General features: G+C 58.1%; 2 protein-coding genes across 5 annotated transcripts; both read right to left on the reverse strand.

Moving 5' to 3' along the window:
- Nucleotides 1–364: 364 nt before the first annotated feature.
- GANAB (glucosidase II alpha subunit) lies at nt 365–15,199 on the reverse strand. 4 transcript variants are annotated; one of them, XM_075939290.1, is made up of 25 exons: nt 15,107–15,199; nt 13,741–13,842; nt 13,274–13,382; nt 10,948–11,075; nt 10,465–10,644; nt 9,825–9,896; nt 8,578–8,677; nt 8,256–8,343; nt 7,461–7,557; nt 6,534–6,714; nt 5,878–6,031; nt 5,349–5,584; nt 4,932–5,058; nt 4,709–4,788; nt 4,419–4,562; nt 3,945–4,041; nt 3,103–3,204; nt 2,608–2,851; nt 2,230–2,294; nt 2,052–2,128; nt 1,879–1,956; nt 1,583–1,696; nt 1,394–1,506; nt 968–1,068; nt 365–823 (listed from the first exon to the last, which is right to left on the reverse strand). In XM_075939290.1, exons 1-25 carry the CDS (start codon nt 15,124–15,126, stop codon nt 714–716), a joined length of 2,919 nt encoding a protein of 972 aa, XP_075795405.1. In that variant the 5' UTR covers nt 15,127–15,199; the 3' UTR covers nt 365–713. The 4 variants fall into 4 exon arrangements, with proteins under 4 accessions (XP_075795405.1, XP_075795406.1, XP_075795408.1 ...); XM_075939291.1 differs by having other exon boundaries at nt 1,879–1,953; nt 15,107–15,198; XM_075939293.1 differs by lacking the exon at nt 15,107–15,199 and adding an exon at nt 14,967–15,099.
- Nucleotides 15,200–15,560: 361 nt separating this feature from the next.
- Nucleotides 15,561–20,736, reverse strand: INTS5 (integrator complex subunit 5). Its single transcript, XM_075939295.1, has 2 exons — nt 20,575–20,736; nt 15,561–19,371 (listed from the first exon to the last, which is right to left on the reverse strand). The coding sequence occupies exons 1-2, from the start codon at nt 20,646–20,648 to the stop codon at nt 16,572–16,574; spliced, it is 2,874 nt and encodes a 957-aa protein (XP_075795410.1). The 5' UTR covers nt 20,649–20,736; the 3' UTR covers nt 15,561–16,571.
- Between the last annotated feature and the right edge of the window lie 1,311 nt (nt 20,737–22,047).

The following is a 22,047-nucleotide window of genomic DNA, read 5'->3' on the forward strand; positions in this document are numbered from 1 at the left end:
ACAGCACCTGTCCCCCACAAGTGAATTGGAGCAGGAGCCCCAGCAAAGTAGGATGCCCTACTCCACCAGGGACAGTATAGGGGAGGCTCCCTGCATATTCCAAGATTTGCTTCTGGTCACAGTGTTGCTAGGGGGAGGGGAGGAGGACAGGTTGAATTAGAAGGGGTACCACTTAGCCCCCTCCCCCATATAGGAAGGGCAGCTAGAAGTGAGAGAGAGGAGTCTCCTTTTTGGGCAGGAAGGATGGTGGCAGCCAAAACGTTTGGTCCTGCTATTGTGCTAGGGGCACCTAAATGTTTCTAGAGAACTTGGTGACTGAGCAGCTGCTCCCTTCCTGCCTCAGGTCCTGCCATCACCCCTTCCAGGAGGGGCCTTTGAGTAGCAAGGCGGATGGGGCTATAACCCACCAACCTAGCCCCCACCCCAAGGATTTCTCATTCACAACCAGGAGCAAATATTGCTACAAATTAATCAATGAAGCAGCTCAGAAACAGTTAAGGGAGTGGGGGGGCTGGGCACTCCCATCCCCTCAGACTGAGGTGTGTGTCAGGACTCCCTTATCTGCCCTTCACAGAAGAGACCAGCCCTGAGACACAGGGAGAGGGGTGGGGTACTACTGGCTCAGGGCACCCTCCCTGCCTGGGCATGATGTGAGGCTGGGGTGGGGGGGACATCACTCCCATCTCCCTCATCCCACCCCCCACTGCACGGCATTATCGCAAGGAGATACTCCAATCAGCTCCAATGTTGACACCGGGTTTGCGGAGAGTCAAGATGGAGGTCTCTGGCTCATGCTGGAAATCCAGGCGCATCTCAGGCATGCCTGCAGAAGAGGAGAAGCAGCTAACAGAAGGGTTCCTTAGCACACACTGCCCCTCCCCACAACCGTGAGCCACCACGCACAGGACAGTCACTGCCACCGCCCATGTCCAAATCAGGAAGCCCGAGGCCCCTGTCCCCAACTCACCAGACTGTCTGAGGAAAACAGCGGCCGGCTTCCCTGCTCCTAAGATCACCACCCGCTCAATCCAGGCTGGGCTCTCAAAGATGCCTTTGGAATCTGCTGACCTAGAAAAGGGGATATAGAGTCTGAGGGTCTCAGGCTGTTTGACAGGAGGCAACCCAAGGATAATAGGGAAAGGAATAGTGCTAATGCCAGGGGGTGCCAGGTTTTTGAGGGTGGGAAGCACTGTATGTGTGGGGGAAGGGAGATTACTTGGCAGTCTGGGAGGGATTGTATGGGCAAACCTGGGCTGGTACCATTTGGAAGGGATCAGTATTGTGGTGGTGCAGCATTGGTATCACCCTTCTAGGTGGGATAGAGGTGGAGGTGGTGGCAGCCCAGCACAGTGCAGGGTTGGGAGGCAGCACCAGGCCAGCACATTGTGGGTACCTGGCTGTCAGAGTATTGCTAGCAAAGCTGAAGTGGCGGTGCAGGTATTGGGCCTTGCTCTCGAAGTTGTATGTGTGTCCATCATCAATGAAGAGGTCTCCTTCTGCCGTACCCTGTGTGGAGACAGGAGCTGGTCAGTAGGGGCAGGTTACCAGGAAACCCTCATGCTGGGTTCCCTGCATCACTCACCTGAGGGCTGAGTGCCACATAGAGTGTGTAGGGATCGTGGTGCATGCAGTCTGACGAGCGTCGCACTCGCTCCTTCCGTGGCACAATGCTCCCACCCCGCTGGTACACAGGGATCTGCAGGGAGAGGAGAAGTTAGAGGCCCTGGCCAGGGCTGGATCGAAGCCATGTGCCCTGGAGGGGAAGATCCAGTGTCCCATTGCCCACACCCGCTACCCAGGGCTGGGTCAGAGCCAGAGGCCCCCTGGAAGGGAAGACCAAATGTCTCATTTCCCAGTGGAGATACCCCCATGACTCACACTGCTCATGGTGACAGGCACATAGAGCATCTGGGGGGCATGGTGCTTCTGGTGTGAGTGGACATCATACCAAACCTGCTGAGAGAAAAGCCATTACAGGAGTGCCAACAGCCAGTGACCCCCAGCTCTCAGCATCCCACTGTCCTTCTACCATGATCTACCTCCCTCCTCACCTCTCCTTTGCCAGGTAGATAGACCTGCACGCCATGGGCTCCCTGCTCTGTCACTGGGTGGACCAGCAGTGCATTTCCTGGGGGAGGACACAGCAAGGTCAGTAGAAACTAGGATGTGGGGTAGGGGAGGGGAAGCACCTACCCCCCAGCCAGTGATCCCCATGGGCTGGACACTTACCAATCAGGAACTGGTCATCAATGCTGAAGGTGGTTACATCATCAAGGTACTCCACCCAGAGTGGCCTGGAACATAGTGGGGCATGAGGGAGAATCACACCCTGACCCCACAAGAGCCCCTGAGCCCCACAATCTCTCCCGAGCAGAGCTCCAGCCCCAAGCCAACCCCATTTCCCAGCAGCACCTGTCCCAACTCCATCCCCAGCCATGTCCTCACTCCTACAGTTCCCCTGTTCTGTCCCCAATGGTATCTTTCCCACCCCAAGAGCTCCCCTCTTCTTCCCCAAACACGATCCTGCTCGAGTGCCCCCCCCCAACACCCCAAGAGCTCCTCCTCTACCCAGCAATGCCTGTGCCCCATAATCCCATCCCTGCTCACCTCATGACAGGCTGGCCAGAGCGGTAGCTGTGGTAGAAAGTCGTGTACCAATAGGGCAGTAGGGCATAGCGCTGGCGGATGGCAGCGCGGATCAGGGCCTTGTTCTCCTCCCCAAAGAGCCACGGCTCACGCCGCACAGTGTCCAGGTGGGCATGAGCCCGGTAGAAGGGCTGGTAGGCACCAAGCTGGTACCAGCGCACCAGTAGCTCTGCATCTGGGCTTTTGAAAAAGCCACCTACATCAGCTGAAGCAGGACAGATATGGCTGAGGTGAGCGCCTGGTCTAGCCCCAGGCCCCAGTGTCCCCCATCAATTTTCCGCCTGCCCAGCACCAAAGATAACCTGATTTTAAAACTCCTCAAGCCCCCAATTCACTGAGAGACAAGAGTCCAGAATCTGCCCCCCAACTGCCCAATCTACCAAGCCACAGTCCTCAGGCATAGGAGAGCCACCAAGACTAGGCCTACCCATGAAGAGCTGTGCCCCACATACTCACCACCACAGAAGGAGATGCCCACCAGAGCCAGGCTTAGGCACATGGGGATGGAGATCTTCATATGGTCCCACTCTGCTGTGTTGTCCCCAGTCCACACCGCACCTGTGAGTTAGTGGGCACCAGAGAAAGGGGTGAGGACAGAGCGGTCCTCTTGGGCTCCATGTCCACTGGAAGGGGGTTGCAAGACTATCCCGACCCTGGGATGTGCAGTCAGGTGCACCAAACACCCTTGTGCATGATCTTAAATAAAAGCCAAGCTGGTCATTGGCATCAGTGTGAAACATATGGAGATACTATGTGAGGTACTTCAGCTACTGACCACACCATCTGCCAGGCCATACCCAGGCAGACCTGCTAAGCAGCTTTCCACCGCTCCGTATGCAGTCACCTGCCTCTTAGGCAGCACATACATGGAGCACTGTAAGCCAATGCTGCAGAAGCCCTGTTTGTGTATGAACAGAGTGGGGGGAGAGAGATGTGAAATCAAGATGGAGGGGCCACACTGCTATGGGATGACTGTGGGGACAGACAAGGAATTTTGTGGCCCAAAAGGCATCAAACCCTCCCTATACCTTCGCATAGGAAGCAATCTGCAGTGCAATCACATGCATAAAAACAGAGTCACAGCCAGCCTCGGTGGAAATGCTGCAAAGGACATTTGGGATGAGGGAAGAGGCTCACTGCGACAGCAGGTGCTGGTTCAAGTTTGTGTGGGACCCTTCGGTCTCCATTATCCCAGCTCATAGGCTCAGTCCTGGAAGCCCTGAAAACTATCATGCCCTCTCCCCCCACCCACACTCCCCCGCAAAGCACCGGGGACAGAGCGTCCTCCATCCACTCACCGTAGCGCTGAGAGCCAGCAAAGAAGGCACGACTCAGCACAAAGGGACGCTCAAGGCCCCCCGAGCGCTGCTCCAGTCCCTGTGCTGTTGCCATTTGCTGCCAGAGGGAAAGGAGACACTGAGGGTGACAGGCAGTCTGCCAACTCCTTTCCCTAACTGTGGCCTCCCCCCTCCTTGGGGCAACACCATCCCCCAGGTGCCTGCCATGTAGTTATAATCCCCAACTCATGTGAGTGACACTCTTTCCCCCATCCCCAGGGACCCCACTTCATGGGGGAAGACTTCCCCACCCTCCAGGATCCCAGCCATGCGATGACTCTCTGCCCGCAAAGGTTTGCAGGCTCAAGTTCCCAACACTCCAGGTGCCTCCCCTCACTGTGAAGAGGGCTATGAAGGCAGCAGTGCCCCTGCCTCCTCACCAAGTAGGCTATGCAGGCGGCGGTGCCCGCCCCCCAAGGTCTCCTGCCCCCTCACCACGTAGAAGCCATAGAGGTTGTGCAGGTCACGGTGCTCCCAGCCGCCCTGGTGCAGGGCATCCTTGTACATTGTCACCTCGGGGCCATTGAACACAGATGGCTCATTCATGTCGTTCCAAATGTACAAGTTCTCCATGGAGCCCTAGGGAACAGGGATGGGAATGAGACACAGGCAGCACCCTAGCCACCCACCCCACATGGGGAAAACTGCTGAGTCAAGGCACCCCAGTGTGGGGATGACTCACCCAATGACTCCCCTCCCCACCTATGGTGCCACCTCCACACTACCTCATACTGGTCATAGGAGAACTTGCTGGCCCACCAGGCACGCATCTCAGGGTTGGTGAAGTCAGGGTAGCCAGCCGAGCCTGGGGGAGAAGGGGAGAGTTAGTGACACCCCAGGGGCCCCACGCATAGCACTCTGCTTGGCACCCCAACCTAACCTGGGCCACAGCCCTGGCCACCATCCCAGCAAGTCAAGTCACCCACACAGCTGGCATCACCAGCTCACCTGGCCAGCACCAGCCCTCGTAATCGCTGCCATCCTTGGTCTTGACATAGAAGCCACGGGAGCGGATCTCGTTGTGGACCTGGTACCCGCTGTCCACCTTGATGTGCGGGTCCACAATGGACACCATCTGGGTGGAGAGGTGAGAAATCTGAACAACCCGAGAGGGGTCAGTGGGGTGGGGCAGTTCTGGTCACTTAGGTTGGGAGGGGACATTCTCATAAGTTGGACTCATGCCCATGGACTTCTGCAGGAGCCTCACATGGAGCCTCCTGCCAGCAGCTGCCCTAGTGGCTCACAGGAGTGAGAGCCTTTCCCCTTCTATCTCTTGGCTCAGTACGCTGCAGGGGTGGGAGATGGGACTGTGGTTTTCAGGAACGTAGCTTTGGGGGCGTGAGTGGGTGCCAGTGGGGTTCTCACTTTGCGTCTCTTGGCGGCCAGATGCCCCAGCATGTTGCGGGGCTGGGGGAACTTGCTGGAGTCCCAGGTGAAGTAGCGCTTGCCATCAGTGTGCTCGATGTCCAGCCAGATGACATCACAGGGGATGTCATGCGTGTCAAAGCCCTCGTCCAGGGTAGCCACATCCTCCTCATCATTGTAGTTCCAGCGGCTTTGGTGATAGGCCATGGCAAAGAGCGGGGGCAGGGCCTGTGTGCCTGGGGCAAATAGGAACCAATGCATGGGGCATCCACAGAGCCACCCTTCCCTTTACACCTGGCCCCACTGACAAGGTTGTGCAGCGACCCCCAGCTTGGCCTGACCCAGCCCTTACTCTCCACACCACTCTGAACCTATCAGTGCCACTTAACCTCATCCCTGCTTCTCCACATCCATCAATGCTGCAAAAACACTGTCCCCACCCTTCCCACACCTGTACCCATCTGGGCCACATATCCCCTGTCCCACCACCAATTAGACCCATCAGTGCCATGCCACCCCCAGCCCATACCCGTCAGGGTAGTGTACTGCCTGAAGACGTCACTGGGAGCAGGCCCCAGAAGCAGAAAGACATCGATGATGCCACTCTCCGACATCCAGCGCACGTCAGTCTGGGGGGTCTCGCCACCCCCCTGCATGTAATCCAGCATCTTCCCAAACAGTGTCTGTAGGGGGAGCCGTCAGCAATAGAGAGGAGAATACCATCTCCCACACTGTCCCCCTCCTTCCCCCCAGGGCCAGCCCCATGCCACAACAGAGCCAGACTCCTTAACCTGGCTTGGAACCCACTCCCCCTCTAGAGCTGAGACACTCCCTCAAGCCAGGCTCCCCCAGCAGATGATTTCTGACTAGGGATGTGCATGGTTAACCAGTAAGCCTCACTAGTTCCAGTTAATCAGTGGGAGCTGGAACAGATCCCCACCCACCACAGGCAATTGCCTGCACCAGCCCCATGGGGCCCAATGTGGGTGGGGGGTGCTTCAGCCTGGATGGAGCAGCTTCTGTCAGCATCGGGGGGAGGGAGTTTGTGTTACTCCAGCCTGCCCACCCCTCCCCCTTTAAACAGTTAACTGGTTAAATATTACATTTAACCAGTTACATGAGATTTTACATCCCTATTTCTGACACATGCACCTGCCAGCCCAGCAGGAGCCGGTGCCCCCATACCTTGCCAGCTGTGTTGGAGCTGATGTCGACCCAGGTCTCGGCAGCATTGAGCCAGAAGATGCCCACGGTGCGCTGGGTGTTGTGGGCAAGCAGGAATGGCACAGAGCCGTACAGCGCCATGGGGTTGTACAGCTCATACTGGAACACGTCCAGGTTATAGAGGCGATATGGGTCACCCCCCCTGTGGGGACACACTGGGTCACTGCCCCTCCCCAATCCTGAGCAAAGCAGCACTCCCTCCTCCAACAGCCCTTCAGCCACAACAAGGGCAGCACGCCCTCTCATCCCCCCAATCAGCTCAGAGCCTAGGGTTCACTCTAAGCTGCATGGCCACTTAATAAGCCCCATGCAGGGGCTCAGGGCTACCATGGCTGGGGGAGAGATGTGCTTCTCCAGCCCCAGCACGACCAGCCGAGGGAGAGGCACCTTCTCAAAGTTCTCCCCCTGCCATTCCAGAAGCAGGGATCTGCCGTAGCTGGGAGAGAGGGGCACCCCCTGCCTCACGGGAGCTGCCACGGCTGGCAGAGAGGCACCTCTCGCCTTGCCCAGAGCAGCTGTGGTGAGAGTACACTGGGGTCAGCCCATACCCAAAACTTCTGATTGCCAGCTCAATCCCAGACCCCTACCCCAAGCCTTCACCCAACCCTTCCGCCCCTCCTGCACGCCAAACCCCTCACCCCCCAACCCTGAGTCTCCCCCAGTTCCACTCCCACTATAGATCATTCAAGTGCAGAATGCAGTGTGTTATGTGCACCCATATGGAGATGGTGTGACACGGGCGGGATGTGTGACTCATCACCTCCATATGGGTGCCCAGAACAAAATTCACTCCACTCATGGCCATAACAAATTAGAGGGAACACTGCCAGTGCCCCTCCTCTGCCAGGCCCAGAAACCCCCCAGTGGCGCCAGCAGGCCCCTCCTCACTCGGTGGTGCGCAGGCGCAGGCTGTCGGCGTGCTCCGGGATCCCATAGACATGCTCAAAGCCCGGCAGTGAGAAATCCAGCCCCACTGAGGTCGGCCCTGGAAAGTAGGGGTTGTGATATTGCTGCAGCTCCCAGCAGCCCATGGGGCTTAGGGCAGCACGGCACCACCAAGCCCTACCCAGAAAACAGCCCTCTTACCCCAGCACTGGGATCCCATTCAGGTTGTACAGGCTGGGATCTAGCGTAACTCCCACTGCTAGTGCCACCACAGCAAAAGCTCTAGGGGCAAAGTAGGCAGGGGCACCCGTCCCTCTGAGCAACAGGCCCCTCCAGCTGTCCCTCACACCTCCCTTCCACTCCCACCAGGTCAGAGCAGCAGGCAGCCCCATCAACCCCCCTACTCCCCCAACCGAGTCAGAGCAACAGGCCCCTCTAGCCCAGATCAGAGCAATGGGCCCATCTAGCCTGGTGTCCTCTCCATGGGAACTGCAGAGACCCCCCCCCTCAACCAAGCTGACAGATCAGACTCAATGGCAGGGTAGGAGGGGAAACAGGCATGACCAGGAAGCAACTAGCTGAAGGCCACAGGCAGATCTGGAATAGAATCCTGAGTCCCCGCCCCACAGCTCTAACCCACTGGACCCCTCCACTCCCCGAGCCCCACTCACTTCCCTGCACACTGTCTGCCTGAGGAAGTCCCTCTCCTGTGACCCAGTCTCCTACATGATCATTGTGGCTGCTCTAGGTACCCCACATAGGGGCCTGAGGGGAGGAGAACAAGTCAAGTGCTCTCACCATGGGGTTTGCTGTCCGTGTGGGTCTTGAATGTCTCTTCCCAGGACCCCAGCTCCTCTTCGGCCTGGTCTGGTCTGTCCTCCTCTGACTGAAAGCGATGGAAATTAGACAGGGGAGCTACAGGGATGAATCTGGGCACCCTCGAGCCCCTTTTCAGACCCACAGGGCACCCTCCTGGGGAAGCACAGGGGGTACAGTAGGCTCTCTGTGTGCCTTTGCACCCAGCTACTGCTGAGCTACCCTCCTCTACCCCTGCCTCCACACAAGTCCCTGCACAGGGCCCCTCCCCAGCTACACAGGAGTCCCCTTCTCTCTCACACACCTTTGTGCTCTTCTCACTGGACTCCTGCTCCCCGGGCACAGCTGCCTCCGATTCCTCGCTGGCTGTCCCGTCCGCCGGGGCCGACTCTTTTGGCTCCTCCCTGAAAGAGGCAGAGGGAAGAAAAGAAGGTTCAATGCCCACCCAGGGCAGCACCAGGAATGACGCCCCAAGCTGGGCACAGCAGCATCTCCAGGGCGGGCTGGCACCGTTAGTCTCTAGAAGCAGGAATCACACACACAGGCTGACACCAGGTTAGCAGGGACACAGAAAGAGGGGACAGCCCAGCCCAGATGCATCCAGACTCCACAGGGAGCCCTGATCTGACTCCTTCCCCAGGCAGAGCCTTCCCCTACCCCAGACTCCTCTGCATGGGAGGGTGCTACCCCTCCCCTGTTGCCCCACAGTCCTGGAGGTGCTGGATCCCCCATGATAACACACTTAGGGAAGGTCTCAGTGCCCAAGGCAAGAGCAAGCATTGCAGCCCCTGCAGGGCTACAGGGCTGGGGCTGCTACAGAGAGAGGTGCTGAGACTGGAGCAAAGAGGAGGCTGAGCGAGTCTCATACTGGGACTACAACAACACTGTGTGGGGCCAGATGCCTCCCAGCCCCAGAGCAGCCTCCTTCGTGCCAGCGCTCACTGGAAAGTTGGACTCACTCAGAGGGAGCCAGGATGGGCTCACTTGTTCCTTGCCCCCACACCCTGGCACCCCCACAAATATAGCCACTTTCCCTGCATGGTCTCTTGGGGTAGGTCACAGCCGCTCTCCCTGCCTGATCTCTATTTCTTCCCTTCCTCCCCAGCCCCGAGTCCAAAGCCCCTCTCCAACCAGCACCCTTGGGAGGAAACAACCCACAACAGACTACCTTGTCCATGTCCACACAGCCCCCAGGTCACCCTTTGCAGTTCCTGCATGAGGCTGCCCAGGCAGGATCCCTGCCCTAAGCAGTTAGGGGATCCCATGCACTTGCCGTCTCTCCCCCCGTGTGCCTGGGGATTACCTCACTGAGGGCCTGGGCAGTACTGAGAGACCCCCAGGAGCGACCTACAGCAATGAGCAATGTGGCAGGGGATGAACGCCATCCTCCAGGACTAGAGGAAGGGGAAGGAGGAGTCCCACGGCTCCCCAAATCTGGCAATGGGGGGAGTAGGAAGGGATCAGCCCCAAGACTCCCCAGCTGTAGCAGTACGGCTACGGGGCGGGTGGGTGGGGGGAGATCAGAGACAGTAGCAGAAGCTGTGGATTTACCTATGGAAAAGGCTCTTGATCTTATCCCACAAGCTACCGACCGAGCTACTAACTTTATCCGAGAAACTGGGGCTGGGGCAGGCACAACCAACAAAACAGAAACAGTGAGAGTCAGTGCATGGAATTCCAGACACAGAGATCCCCACCCCCCTCACCAGGCCCTGTGCTCCCAGGAGCATAACAGATGCAGCAGGAACTGCTCCCCCTCCCAGATGAGCCTCCTAGCAAAGTCACAGCAAGGGGCCAGGTCCCAGCCCCTGTTCCCTTCAGCCCCCCCCAGTGACCAGCCATGGGAACCAGCCCCCAACCAGAGTCTCTAGAAAGCAAAAATCGAGGGGTTTGGCAATTCACCAACAGCTTGAACATGGACTGTGCCTCAGCACAGCATCCCCTGCTGGGAGAGGCCAGGGCTGGAGTACCCAGGAGCTCCCTCTGCAGCCAGCTCCTGCCCTGCCCCCTTCCCACCTCCTGTTGGGAGAGGCTGGGACTGAGTGCACTAAGCTGAGTGGGAACCGGTCACCCCTAGGGGATCAGAACCCTGGTGGCTCTCAGGGATGCAGTCCTGCCTGCAGGGAGGCCCTCACAGCTGCAAGAGCTTCAGGCTGGACTGGCCCAGAGTTCCCCTCCCCTCGGTACTCACGAGTCCTTCCGGTGCCGCAGGTGTTCGAAGTGCAACAGCCCACGGGAGTTGACGCTCAGCACCAGCTCCCGCCCCTGCAGCAGGTCCATGCGGAACGGCTTCCCTGTGAGGATCAGCTTGTGTCCGGAGTCACCCAGCGCGAGCTCCACGCTGTTGTCGTCCCGGCCTGTCACAGCCAGCCTGGGGGGCAGCACAGAGGGGATGGGGGGCAGAGGTATGGAAGGGGGCACAGTTCCAGTGCCAGCCAGCTTGGGGGAGCAGTGATATGGAAGGGAAGAGGAGATAAATGTCCAGCCCCAGCCAGCCTGGGGGAAAGCAGACATGGAAGAGGGACACAACTAGCCTGCAAGGCCAGAGCCCTGGACAATCCCCTGCTTACCCACGGAGCACAGCTAGAAGAGCAGGCCCAACACTCCCTGCTGTTAGCCCCACAGCTCCCCACAAGCACAGCAAAGGGGACCACTTCCCCACAAGGCCTCTTACCAGGTGGCAGGTGGGTCGCGCACCAGCACATCAGGCACCTCGTAGCGCGGGTGCAACGGGCTCAGCTCATTGATCTTGATGCGCATCATGTTCCCCTGCAGCCCATACAGTTCCAGCAGGAGTGGGACCTGGGAAGAGTCACTCTTAGTCTCCTACCAATCTCAGGGCCCATCCTCTCCCAGCATCCTCCAGCAGGGGACACACCAGCCTCGACGGCCAGCACATCATCCTGTTGTGCAGAGTGGGGAAGGGCACCACTGGGAACAGATCCCAGCCCTCCTGCTCCAACCCACCAGGCTCCACTCCTTTCCCAGCACTAAGGAGAGAACTTAGGAATCCTGGCTTGCAGCCCTCCCTTACCCCACCTCACTAGAACCCTCTTCTCTCCCAGCACTGGAGCCAGAACCCTGGGGCAATAGTTAGTCCTAAATCAGAAGGTGCCATGACACCAGTAAAACCCTGACCAGGAATTATTACATTACTTATATTCTGAACATCTAGTGCTGCGACCCATGGCTAAACTGGGCCTGGCTGGGGATGGGCAGGTTATCCAAAGTAGTGACGGGTCCAAGGGTATGTCTACACTACCCCGCTAGTTCGAACTAGCGGGGTAATGTATGCATACCGAACGTGCAAATGAAGCCCGGGATTTGAATTTCCCGGGCTTCATTAGCATAAAGCCGGCGCCGCCATTTTTAAAAGCCGGCTAGTGCAAACCCCGTGCCACACGGCTACACGCGGCACGGGCTAGATAGTTTGGAATGGCTACGTAGTTCGAACTATCTGTTCCACGAGGAGTACAGATAGTTCGGAATGGCTACGTAGTTCGAACTATCTAGCCCATGCCGCATGTAGCCCCGCGTGTAGCCCCGCGGCACGGGGTTCGCACTAGCCAGCTTTTAAAAATGGCGGCGCCGGCTTTATGCTAATGAAGCCCGGGAAATTCAAATCCCAGGCTTCATTAGCAAGTTCGGTATGCATACATTACCCCGCTAGTTCAAACTAGCGGGGTAGTGTAGACATACCCCAAATTAAGAACACAACATGCACTGGCAGTGGGGGATGCCAAACCGGTGTGGATCAGAGACAACTGAACTGAGGGGCATCCCACAGACTCCAGAAAGGTCTGTCTGCCTGTCCCGGCTGCTCTAGTCTCCAACCTTTTTAAGCACAAAATCACTTTTTGAATTTAAGTGCAATCCAGGATCTCTCTCAAATCCAGATACTCTTGCTCCACCTCCTTCCTGCCTCTTCTCCAAGACCCCACCTCTGCTCACTCCATCCTCCCCTATCCTCTCTCCCTTCCACCAGGCAGGGCCGAGGGTTGGGACACTGGCCCTGGTCTTGGGCTAAGGGATTTGGAGTGAGAGAGGAGCTCTGAGCTAAGCCTGGAGCAGGACATTGGAGTCAGGAGGGGGATCAGGGTACAGGCTCTGTAAGGGTGCTTGGATCCAGGGGGCTCAGGGTTAGAACAGGGGTTTGAGCTGTAGGAGGGGTTACATTACTGGGCCAGGGGTTTGGAACTGGCTCCAACTGGGCACTGTTTATCACAGGTAGCTCCTGGGTGGTGGTGCAGTGGGGCTAAGGCAGGCTCACACCTGCGCTGGCCCTGCACCATTCTCAAAAGCAGCCAGCAAACTCCCTCCATCCCAAGCCCTGTTGGCCCCGCTATCCATTCTGTGGCGATAGACTGGTTGGTGACCAACCCGATCTACTGGTTGGTGACCACTGCTCTAGAGTAACTCTGCTTGAATTCTTCCCAACAAGGTTCCTGCCAAGCTCTCCACCACAGCTCATCAGGTCACCTCAGGCCCTGTTCAGTAATCAGCTGTAGTCCTGGCAGCCTTTATTCTCCAGCTTTAATGCCCCTCCCCAGACTCTCACACATTACAGCCTGCTTGCTTCAGGGCACACAGACTCTCCACACACAAACTGGCCCTAGAACACGTGGCTAAAGAAGGAGCCAGATTCATAAAGCAACTCCCCATTGCCGGCTGCTGCACCTGGGTGAAGGCACCACCAAACCTCGACTCCAGAGGGTGAAATGCTGCCACTCACTCCGAAGCTTTGTGGAGCCCAGCTGGGTCATGTATACAACATGCTCATAGTGGGGGAGCATGTGCCCCCAGCTGTGAAGGCTCAAGGAATCCAGAGGACAGATTACCTCATGGCTTGACTACAACACGGCTGCTGCACAATACCAGAGCAGCGTTCTGGCACAATGCCATCATGACCAGGAAGTCCTGACCCCCTTTCCCATGCTCCCCTCACTCCTGGGGCAGGGCTTTCCAGCCCATTACCCCACCCCATGCTGGGCCCCCCTCACCTTGTTCACTTCATTGACAAGCTGCAGTTTCATGGAGTCCTGGCTGAGCTGTAGTGACTCCAGCAATGCCCGGTATGGGGAACTCCCAGGCTTCACACTCCTCTGGCGCCTGGGGACAGGGAGAAAAATTAGAGCAGCCAGCAGCAGGTGTGGCTCAAGGGGAACAGCTCAGCCTGGATCCCTGCTCTCTAGAACCAGCAGCAGCGCTACTTGTTTTCGTGTCTGCTCCCTGCCCTGGGGAGAGCTGAGAAGAGAAGCCAGCATGGGAACTACATAACAGCCCGCTCCACAAGAAAATCTGCTGCCAGCACAAGGCCAGGGGCTGAGGGAGGGCAGAAAGAGCAGCAGTTCCTGGCCTTGCATGACAGCCATGATTCTTCCAGCCCCGTATGCTCTACTCCTGCTCCCTACCATCACTGTTCACACTTGGCTTGATTCAGCCCAGTGCCCCTGTGCTGCTTACTCACTTGCAGAAGGAACTCTGATCGCACGTCTTGAAGTTGCTTCTATCCACAGCGATGGCAGAAGCAAGGCAAAGGGCTGTCCAGACAAGCGCTGCCATCCCCAGCCTAGAAGACAACCGAGGTGAGGGGGGGATGGGATAGCAAGGATGGGTAATGATCAGCCCCTCACTGCACACAGATTTACCACAGAGGGCAGCACGGACTTCAGGATGCCCAGCATTTGCCCTGAGCATTGGTCTCTTGCAAGGAGCGGGGGAAGGGCAGGGTTTCTTCATGCTAGCGTGGAGCAAAGGGCAACTTCCTGCAGCAAGCGCGCTCGCAACACAGATTGCAGGGTTCATATAACACTCTACTAGTGGGACTTTCTGCTCAGTGTCAGTGATCCAGGCTGTTAGAGCAGGAACCCTTCCGCTCTGTCCGCAAGGTAATCTCAGCACCCACCCACTGGCACTCAGCCTCTACAGCCAGTACACAGGCTTCACAGTACTGAAGGGCCCAGGCAGAACTATGCCCAGGGCTGGACTAGGAGGGGATGCAGGACAGGACTAGGGTGCGGGGTAGGGGGGCACTGACACAGGTAGGAGTCAGGGAAAGCCTCCCTACTTGGCCTACCACACCCCTGGAATCCAAATATCAAGACCCTTGCTGCCAGGTCCAATACCTCCCCTTAACTTGGGGAGGGGGAACAATATCCCCAGATCCCCACTCCTAGGGCTACCCTCCCTGCTAGAGGTAGGATTTAGCATCCCCTGCAACAGGGGATTTTCGGGCAGCAGTGGCTGCAAAAAAGCAGAGGTGGCTCAGGGAGGTCTTCAGGAGCTTGGAAGTCCTTTCCCCACTCAGGCAAGGGAGCAGAAGGGAGAGCACACCCCAGGGCACCCCCAGCCCTGACCCCTGGCTCTGAACCCCGTTACTCTTGGCACGGTTAGCAGGTTCTGGCTGGGCCCCAGCGAACAGAGCTCGAGCCGGTATGTAGGAGGCAGAGACAGTGCAGGTATGAGGGGCAGCAGAGAGCGCCAGGGCAGTGAGCGTGGGGTCAACGGGGAGTAAGGAGCGGGAGGGAGGCCCGAGGGGAGGGGCTAGTGTCTAGGCTGGAGAGGCTCTGGGACGGCGGGACTGAGGGGAGCTGGAAGCAGGGGCTCTGGGGCAGGAGCACGGGGAGGGGCTGGGGCTTAGCGCGAGGCGGGGGGGGCCAAGGGAGTGATGGATGCAGGGGGAAGGGCTGGTACCTCGGTGGCCCTGGGCCGGGGAAGGGGCCGGTCTCGGGGGGTGCTGGGGAGCAGCAGGGATGGGGCGGACTCAACTGGCACTCGGGGCCATGCCCCGGGGGGGCTCTGGGTACCGGGGCCCCCCGCCGGCTCCCGCTCACCTCTCCAGCGCCGCCGCCATCTTGGATCGAGCCTGACCCTGTACGCCGCCCCCGGCGGCACGGCTCGGGTCCCCATTGGCCCAGCCCGAGTCCCTCCCCCGCCTCCCTGCTGAATTATTCAGAGACCCCGCCCAATTATGAATATGAATGAGCTGCGGTTCGCTTCCGGGGGCGGGGCTAGGCCCGGCCTTGGTGTTGCTCCGCGGCGGCAGCTCGTGTCCGGGACCCGCCCCGCTCTGCGCAGGGCCACAGCCGGGGCTCAGCACTGAGACAGGAACGGGCCCGGCCCGCGCTCCATCCCCGAGCAGAGCTGGGACCGGATCCCGGCCCGCTCACGCCCAGTCCATGTGCCCAGCTCCCCCCCACGCCTCTCTCCTCCGCTGCCCCGCCCTGCGCCCCAAGCTGCGGGGCAGCCCCCCAACCCCATACCCAACACTAACTGCAGGGGCAAGATTCCCTTCTCAGCCTTTATTTTGAAAAGGAGAAGGAATTGGCAAAGGCGATAGCAGACTGAGCTGGGGGCTGTGCCCTGGTGGGATGTGGCATTGGGCACTCCCAGTCCCCCTGAATAGCTGGAGTCTCCACACAATTCCTGTCCTGGTGGTCCCCAGGATGTGGCTACCAGCCAGGACCACAGAGGAATGATAATCTTGGAGGATTGAATAAACAACCTCTGATACTACAGCAGAGCCCTTTCAACAGTGGTAGATGGAGGTGAAGGCTCCTTTTGGTTTCCAGAGTGTCTGTCCTTCTCCCACGAGACTCCCTTGGCCACAGCAGCTCGAAAACAACAGGAACAGAATCCACCCAGGCCCAGCTCAGTAGAACCAGGGAACTGGGTGGAAAGGCTGGGCTGGAGCAGATGTGCTGAACACATAAACATCTCCCACTTCCCACCCTCAACCAGTTTCTCTAGCTAGTCCCAGGGCACAGACTTGACCTTGTGGCCCTGCTTTAATCCCCCCCACAGAAGGTGTGAAGACAGGAGGCAAGCAGCCTGGGAGCACTTTCAGTGAGCTGTTGTGGCCCTGGGACAGGCTGAGCATGCTCAGTGCCTCACTGTGGGTGAGCCAGGGGGTCTCTACTACCCGAAGGCAACCCAACTCCCAGCCATCAAGCCCCCCCTGGAACCAGAAACCAAAGATTCCTGTCCCAGAGAGAAACTGACAAAGAGGCAGAGTTTCCCCAGTGCAGCTGCATTGGCTCCTGCTTAGAGCTCCAGAGGCTGAGTGGGAGGTGCCAGGACCCCCTCACTCTCAGCTTCCCAAATGAACCCTTGGAGAATTTTACAGTTATTCTTAATTGGTTAAAAAACAAGTCAAATGCTTCCCCCTCCAAGCAGCAGCCCCTGCAGTGTGTTAGGAGTGGGGCAGGAGCTAAGTCTGTAACTGCCCTGAGATGGCAGGAGTAGTCATGCCCTGGGAGGTGCAGGGAGTCCAGGACTGTCCTAAGATGGGGGGCAGCGCTAAGGCTGGAAGCGCCCTGACAGCAGCCCCAAGCGGTCGATGTTCTTGTGCAGCACATTGTGCAGCACGCAGAGGTACTTCCCAACATCACAGTCACGGGAGAAGTCACGGAAGAAGAGCCCTTTATCAGCTTGGAAGGTGAACTTCTGGGGTAAAGGGCTGTTGTCCCGCATGTAGTCCCAGACACTCAGCAGCAGCAGATGCACCTCAAAGGGCACCAACTGGTGGAAGATCTCATGCATGTTGCCAAGCACAGGTGGCAGCAGGGAGCCCTCTGCCATGCAAGCCACCAGGATGCAGGAGGCATGCAGGTGCCATGGTGAGCTGGTGGTGTCGCTGTGACGGGAGGCCTCCCAGTGGGCCATAAGGGTGGCTAACAGGCCACGCAGCAGCACAGAGCAGTAGCACAGGGCTGGTGGGCCAGCTGCCACCAATCGCAGCAGCTGGAAAAGCAGCGGGTTGTCACGGAAGCGTCGGCAGATCTGGATGTCACGCTCCACAGTGGTGCGGGTGTGCTCCTCAGGCGGCCAGCCAAGCTCGCTGTTGGTGACATCAGGGCAGACGCTCTCCACCAGCACCACAGCCACCACCTTGGCTGCCTCGGGGTTGACAGCTGCTGTTTGGGTCAGAGGCTCAGGAGCACTGTAGCATCCACCCCGGCAGCAGCGCACCAGCAGGCTCAGGAAGTTCTGGACATTGTGCACAATCTCCTCAGGCTCCTGCCGGCGGGTGGGATGGGATGGCTTCAGCCCACGCCCAATCACCCCTGCATGGAATACAGACCACACGCTGCCAGAGAAGTTGACAGCAGCTGTGAAGCGCCGGTTAATGTCCAATAGGGAGACCCTGGCACCCTCCAGGCCGGCATCATCCCCAGTAGGCAGCTCAGCCAGGCCCCCAAAGAGCTCAGCGTTCCCTGGGTGCAGTGCTCCCTCCACCAGCTGCTGCAGGATAGCCTTCATGGCAGCTGAAGAGGCCCCACTAAGACGGGAGAGCAGCCGGCTGCTGTAGCTGATGCCTGTAGGGCACTGGCGATGCAGCACCAGGAAGAACTGGTGCACAGCTGAGCGGATGATGACAAGCAGGTGAGCTGGCCGGATGGTCTGGGGCATGGGGCAGACAGAGAGCAGCAAGGAGGCAGCCTCAGCCACTTCCGGATTGTGATGGAGCAACAGCTGCCCAAGATCATAGAGGTGCAGAGAGAGGACAGCTCCTAGCTGGGCACTCATGGAGGCAGGACCCTCCCCCTCCCACTGTACAATCAAGGCCAGATTGTGGAACAGCTGCACCATGTGCTGCTCTGACAGCCCCCCCATGTGGATTTGGCACACGCACTTCTTGACAGTAGCTGGCAGCAGGTCACTCATACAGGAGCTCAGAACAGCATAGAGCTGGGTGGCTAGGCCCAGTTCCTCCTGGCTCCGGGCCAGCGTCAGCAGGTAGAAGAGGGCATCTGTGGCACAGCTGGGGGTACAGTAGACTGAGAGGAGCCCAAGAAGCTGGTGCTGCCACAAGAAGCGTTTGCGCTCTAGCCTCAGTGTCTCCACACATAGCTCCCGCACATGGCCCTTCAGCTCATCTAGGAAGGGCACAGCCCGGGGTGGGGCATCCCCCAGGCTGGCTGTGCCCCGGTTGTACACCAGCTTCTGCAGGTTGAGCAGCAAGAGCTGGATGATACGGTCACAGGCCTCGCGCACGCTGTCATGGACGGCCAGCCCTGGCGTGGTGATGACCGAGGCTGGCATGGCTGTGTTTACCAGGAACTGCAGGATACGGTAGGCCCCTGCTGACGTCTGGCAGATGAGATGCACCACAATGCTCACCATGTTCTCTAGGTCCTCGCGAGGTAGTGCAGCAAAGTGCTGGTGCAGTTGGCTCAGCACGCTCGGCTTGAGGGAGTCCACCAGCTCAGCAGAGATGGTCCCCAGCAGCATGGGTGACATGACGGCCAGCTGCAGCAGGAAGGGCACAGTAGCTTTCTGCTGCTGGTCACGCATGGGGCCCAGGCTTTCATGAAACATCCGCAGTAACTCCTGCTTGATGCTGCCTGAGTGGCGCGAGGCCAGGTGGCCCAAGATGCCCACCACTGAGGCAATCTTGGGCACGCGCTTGTCAGCAGCACTGGGGAAGAGCAGGTCGACAGGGGCTGCCCCGTGTACGCAGAAGTCCTTGAGGCCACAGGAGAGGACACGGCTAATGATGGTGTTGGGGAAAGAGGAACCAATGTGAGCCACCACCCAGTCGAAGTGCGGAGAATGCTGCACTGAGGTGTCCAGCAGAGCATCCACACATGCATCAGGGCAGGTGTTGATCATGGAGGACAGGCACTGGGTGTAGATGTCCATCAGCGTCCGTGTGGCCTTGCATGACATCCACAGCTGCAGCAGCTCATTGAGGCTGGAGGCGTGGGGCACACCGTGCCGCCCTGCGTACTTGCTGCTCAACTGCCCCATCAAGTCAATGGACCAGGCTGAGACCACAGGTGCCCAGGCCTTGGGGTTCATGCGGACAAACTCAGACAGCACATTCTGGATCTCCTGCACCACATCATCCAAGTTGGGCCCCTGAGTCCGCCCAGCACTTAGTCCTGCCTCGCTGCTCTCTAGTTCTAAGAGGTAGGTGCATACATACTCATCGAATACATTGCGCAGATGGTCCAGCACGGCGCTGCGCGCAGGTGGCAAGCTGCGCAGCAGCAGGATGGCACAGCGGGCATGCTCCTTGATGGTAAGCTTGTTACCATGCACAGGGTCTGCACCACTCAGGAAGGCTTTGATCTCCTGGGCCAGCTCCTGGGAACTATGAGGAAGAGGGGGAAACACAGAAAGCGTCAGGCTGCAAGCAGGGATGTTCACTCCAACCTCTTCTGAGGCCTGGACTCCAATCTCCTCCCATCACCAGCCTGCATTCTATCCAGAAAGGGAGGGGATGTCTAGTGGGTAGGGCACTTGACTCAGAACAGAACCAGGACACCTAAGTTCTGGTCTGTGGGGATAAAAAAGGTGCCATAAGGGTGAGTGTGAGGCACAAAGATATTGCAGGGATGGGCAGTATATAGTTGTCCAAGTAGCAGCCTGACATCCCAGAAGGATTTTGAGCTCCAGAACACAAGATATAGGACCCCAACATTCATCTTCACGTGGTTTTAGCATCTGGAAAAATGGGTGGAGGGGACCCACTGCACTAAGTGGGAAACAGGCCCAGTCATCCTATGAAGGCTTTGCTAGTCTGCAGTTCCCTTTCTTGCTCATTAGGGAATCCCTTATTATAACATGGATGGTATCCAACAACCTACTGGGGCTGAGTTTTAAATATTACTCCCCCACCAACCCAAGGACATCAAGCAGCATCATGTGACTCAGGAGAGCACAGACCTGCAAAACTATCATGAGTCTCCAGGACATAGGAAAGGAGGGGATTTCAGGGAGGGACTGGTGGTGGAAGATACCTGTCAGGGACAGTTGGGTGATCTGGTTAGGTGGGTTGTGGATGTACAAAACTTGGAGAAATTGGAATTTCCTGCTTGGGAGGTCCCTGCCAAGAAGCAGAGGAGTGCTGGGGGTATCAGTGCACAGATTCCCAGGGCAGAGTTGGAGATTTCCCAGTGGGAGGTTGGGGAAGGAGTCCCTGTTCTTGGGAGGTGTGATCCAGTCAGGGAAGGGCCTGGAGAAAGAGGGAGACTGAAGGGCTCAAGACCCCAAAGGAGGGTTCCCAGTGGAAGCTTTGCCAGGAATGGCAAGGGGAGCCCCAGTGGGCGGGGTTGGGATTCTGACAGTGCCCATGGGACGTCCCTGGGGTTCTGAGTGAGAGGTCCCTGCGTCGGGAGGGGGCTTTGAGGCGCAGGAGGAGAAAAGGGGGCGTGGACGGGGGTCCCCAGGCAGAGGTCCCTGCCTGAGAGGGGCTCTCGGGGGATTCCCAGTGAGAGGTCCCTGCCCGGGGGTGGGAGGGACTGTGGGACTGGGAGGGCTCCCGGTCGGACATCTGCCGGGGGGCTCCTGGTACCTGAGCGGCGGGTGGGCCCCGTGAGCCGGGGTCTGCGGCGGCGCCGCTCCCGGGGGGTCGCACAGCGCGGACATCCCGGGCGTGGGGTCCCAGTGGCAGCAGCCAGGCTCACTCCGCGCCTGCGTCCTGGGGGAAGGTGTAACAGTGAAACGGGCCCTCCGGCCCCAGTGCCGCTATGAAGGTTCCAGTCCCGGTGCGCTGGTGAGATGATAGAGCTCAGGCCGGGGAAAGTGCGGGAATGGGCTACATAATAGGGTGTCTCACTAGGGAAGGGAATGGGGCATCTGGCTGTGGGGATTGGGAGATAGGCTGAAGGCTTAGGTGCTGAGCTGTGGGGGGTTGGGTTGGTGAGGCCTGCACTAGAGTTTTGCCAGGTTCTGAACTGCAGGGAGGAGGGAGATGTTGAGCTTGTTGGTGAGTTTGGACTCTGGGCTGAAGAGAAACAGATTTTTACCATAGGTGGGTGGATTTAATCTGAGATTTAGACTGAGCAGAAATCCAGGCTGGAAACATCTATGCTGTACTGGGTTCCCATGTTAAAAGGTTTCACTTTTGGGTGGCTCCCCTTTCCCTCACTGCAGGAGTGTTTATTATAGTTTGTTCCAAACAGTACAGCTTTTTTTTTTGGGGGGGGGGGGGGAGCAAATACCAGCCTGCAGGACAGGTTTTCCAGGGTTAGCGCCTGATGGGCCCCCACCACTATATTTACCTGCATGGCTGCAGGTACTGGTGACCACAGCTCCCGTTGGCTGCAGATTTCCGTTCTTGGCCAATGGGAGCTGCAGGGAGCAGTGCCCTGGTCCACTCTGCTCCCTTTGGTTGGGTACAGTGATTCACAGCCAACAGGAGCTGTGATCACTGATACCTGCAGCCATGCAGGTAAAGCACTGGCCACTCATCAGGGGCTAACCCTAGTGAACTGCCACCATGTTATTGCCCGCCCCGGCTTGGATCTTGGCACCACCTCCTTCCAGCCATTGCAGTCCCCCAGCACTATTGCTGGGACAACCATTGTAGGTACCACCCACCACAATCCCTCTCAGGACAGAGGCCTGCCCTCCTATTGAAGGCAATAAAGCATATGCTTATCCCTAGAACCTTGCAAATATGCAAATACTAACTTTCAATACACAGCTTTCTACATCCATGTTTGTAGTTGTATTGTTTGCCATCTTTGCAGATCCAAATGTTTTGTATCCATGAAGAGCTTTCTCCCTATCCCCCTACCATCCACAGAAGCATTGTCAATTACTGAGAGCAGGGCTGGGAGACCTGGCTAATGTGGCCCCTTCAGGCTAGCATCCTGCCTCACTCTCCATCAGCAAGATCCTGTGGTATATAACATGCTGTGCCCACTAGGCAATTCTGCCTTGGGGCTCAGATGGGACTATCTTGGCAATGCCCCAACCAAGTTTGCTGTGGCCAGTAATAATGCATCCAACCCCTCTTTTCCCTTCAGTCATGCACCCCCAC

This window comes from Pelodiscus sinensis, chromosome 11 (genome assembly GCF_049634645.1).
Source record: "Pelodiscus sinensis isolate JC-2024 chromosome 11, ASM4963464v1, whole genome shotgun sequence".
In the NCBI taxonomy this organism is placed as follows: domain Eukaryota; kingdom Metazoa; phylum Chordata; order Testudines; family Trionychidae; genus Pelodiscus; species Pelodiscus sinensis.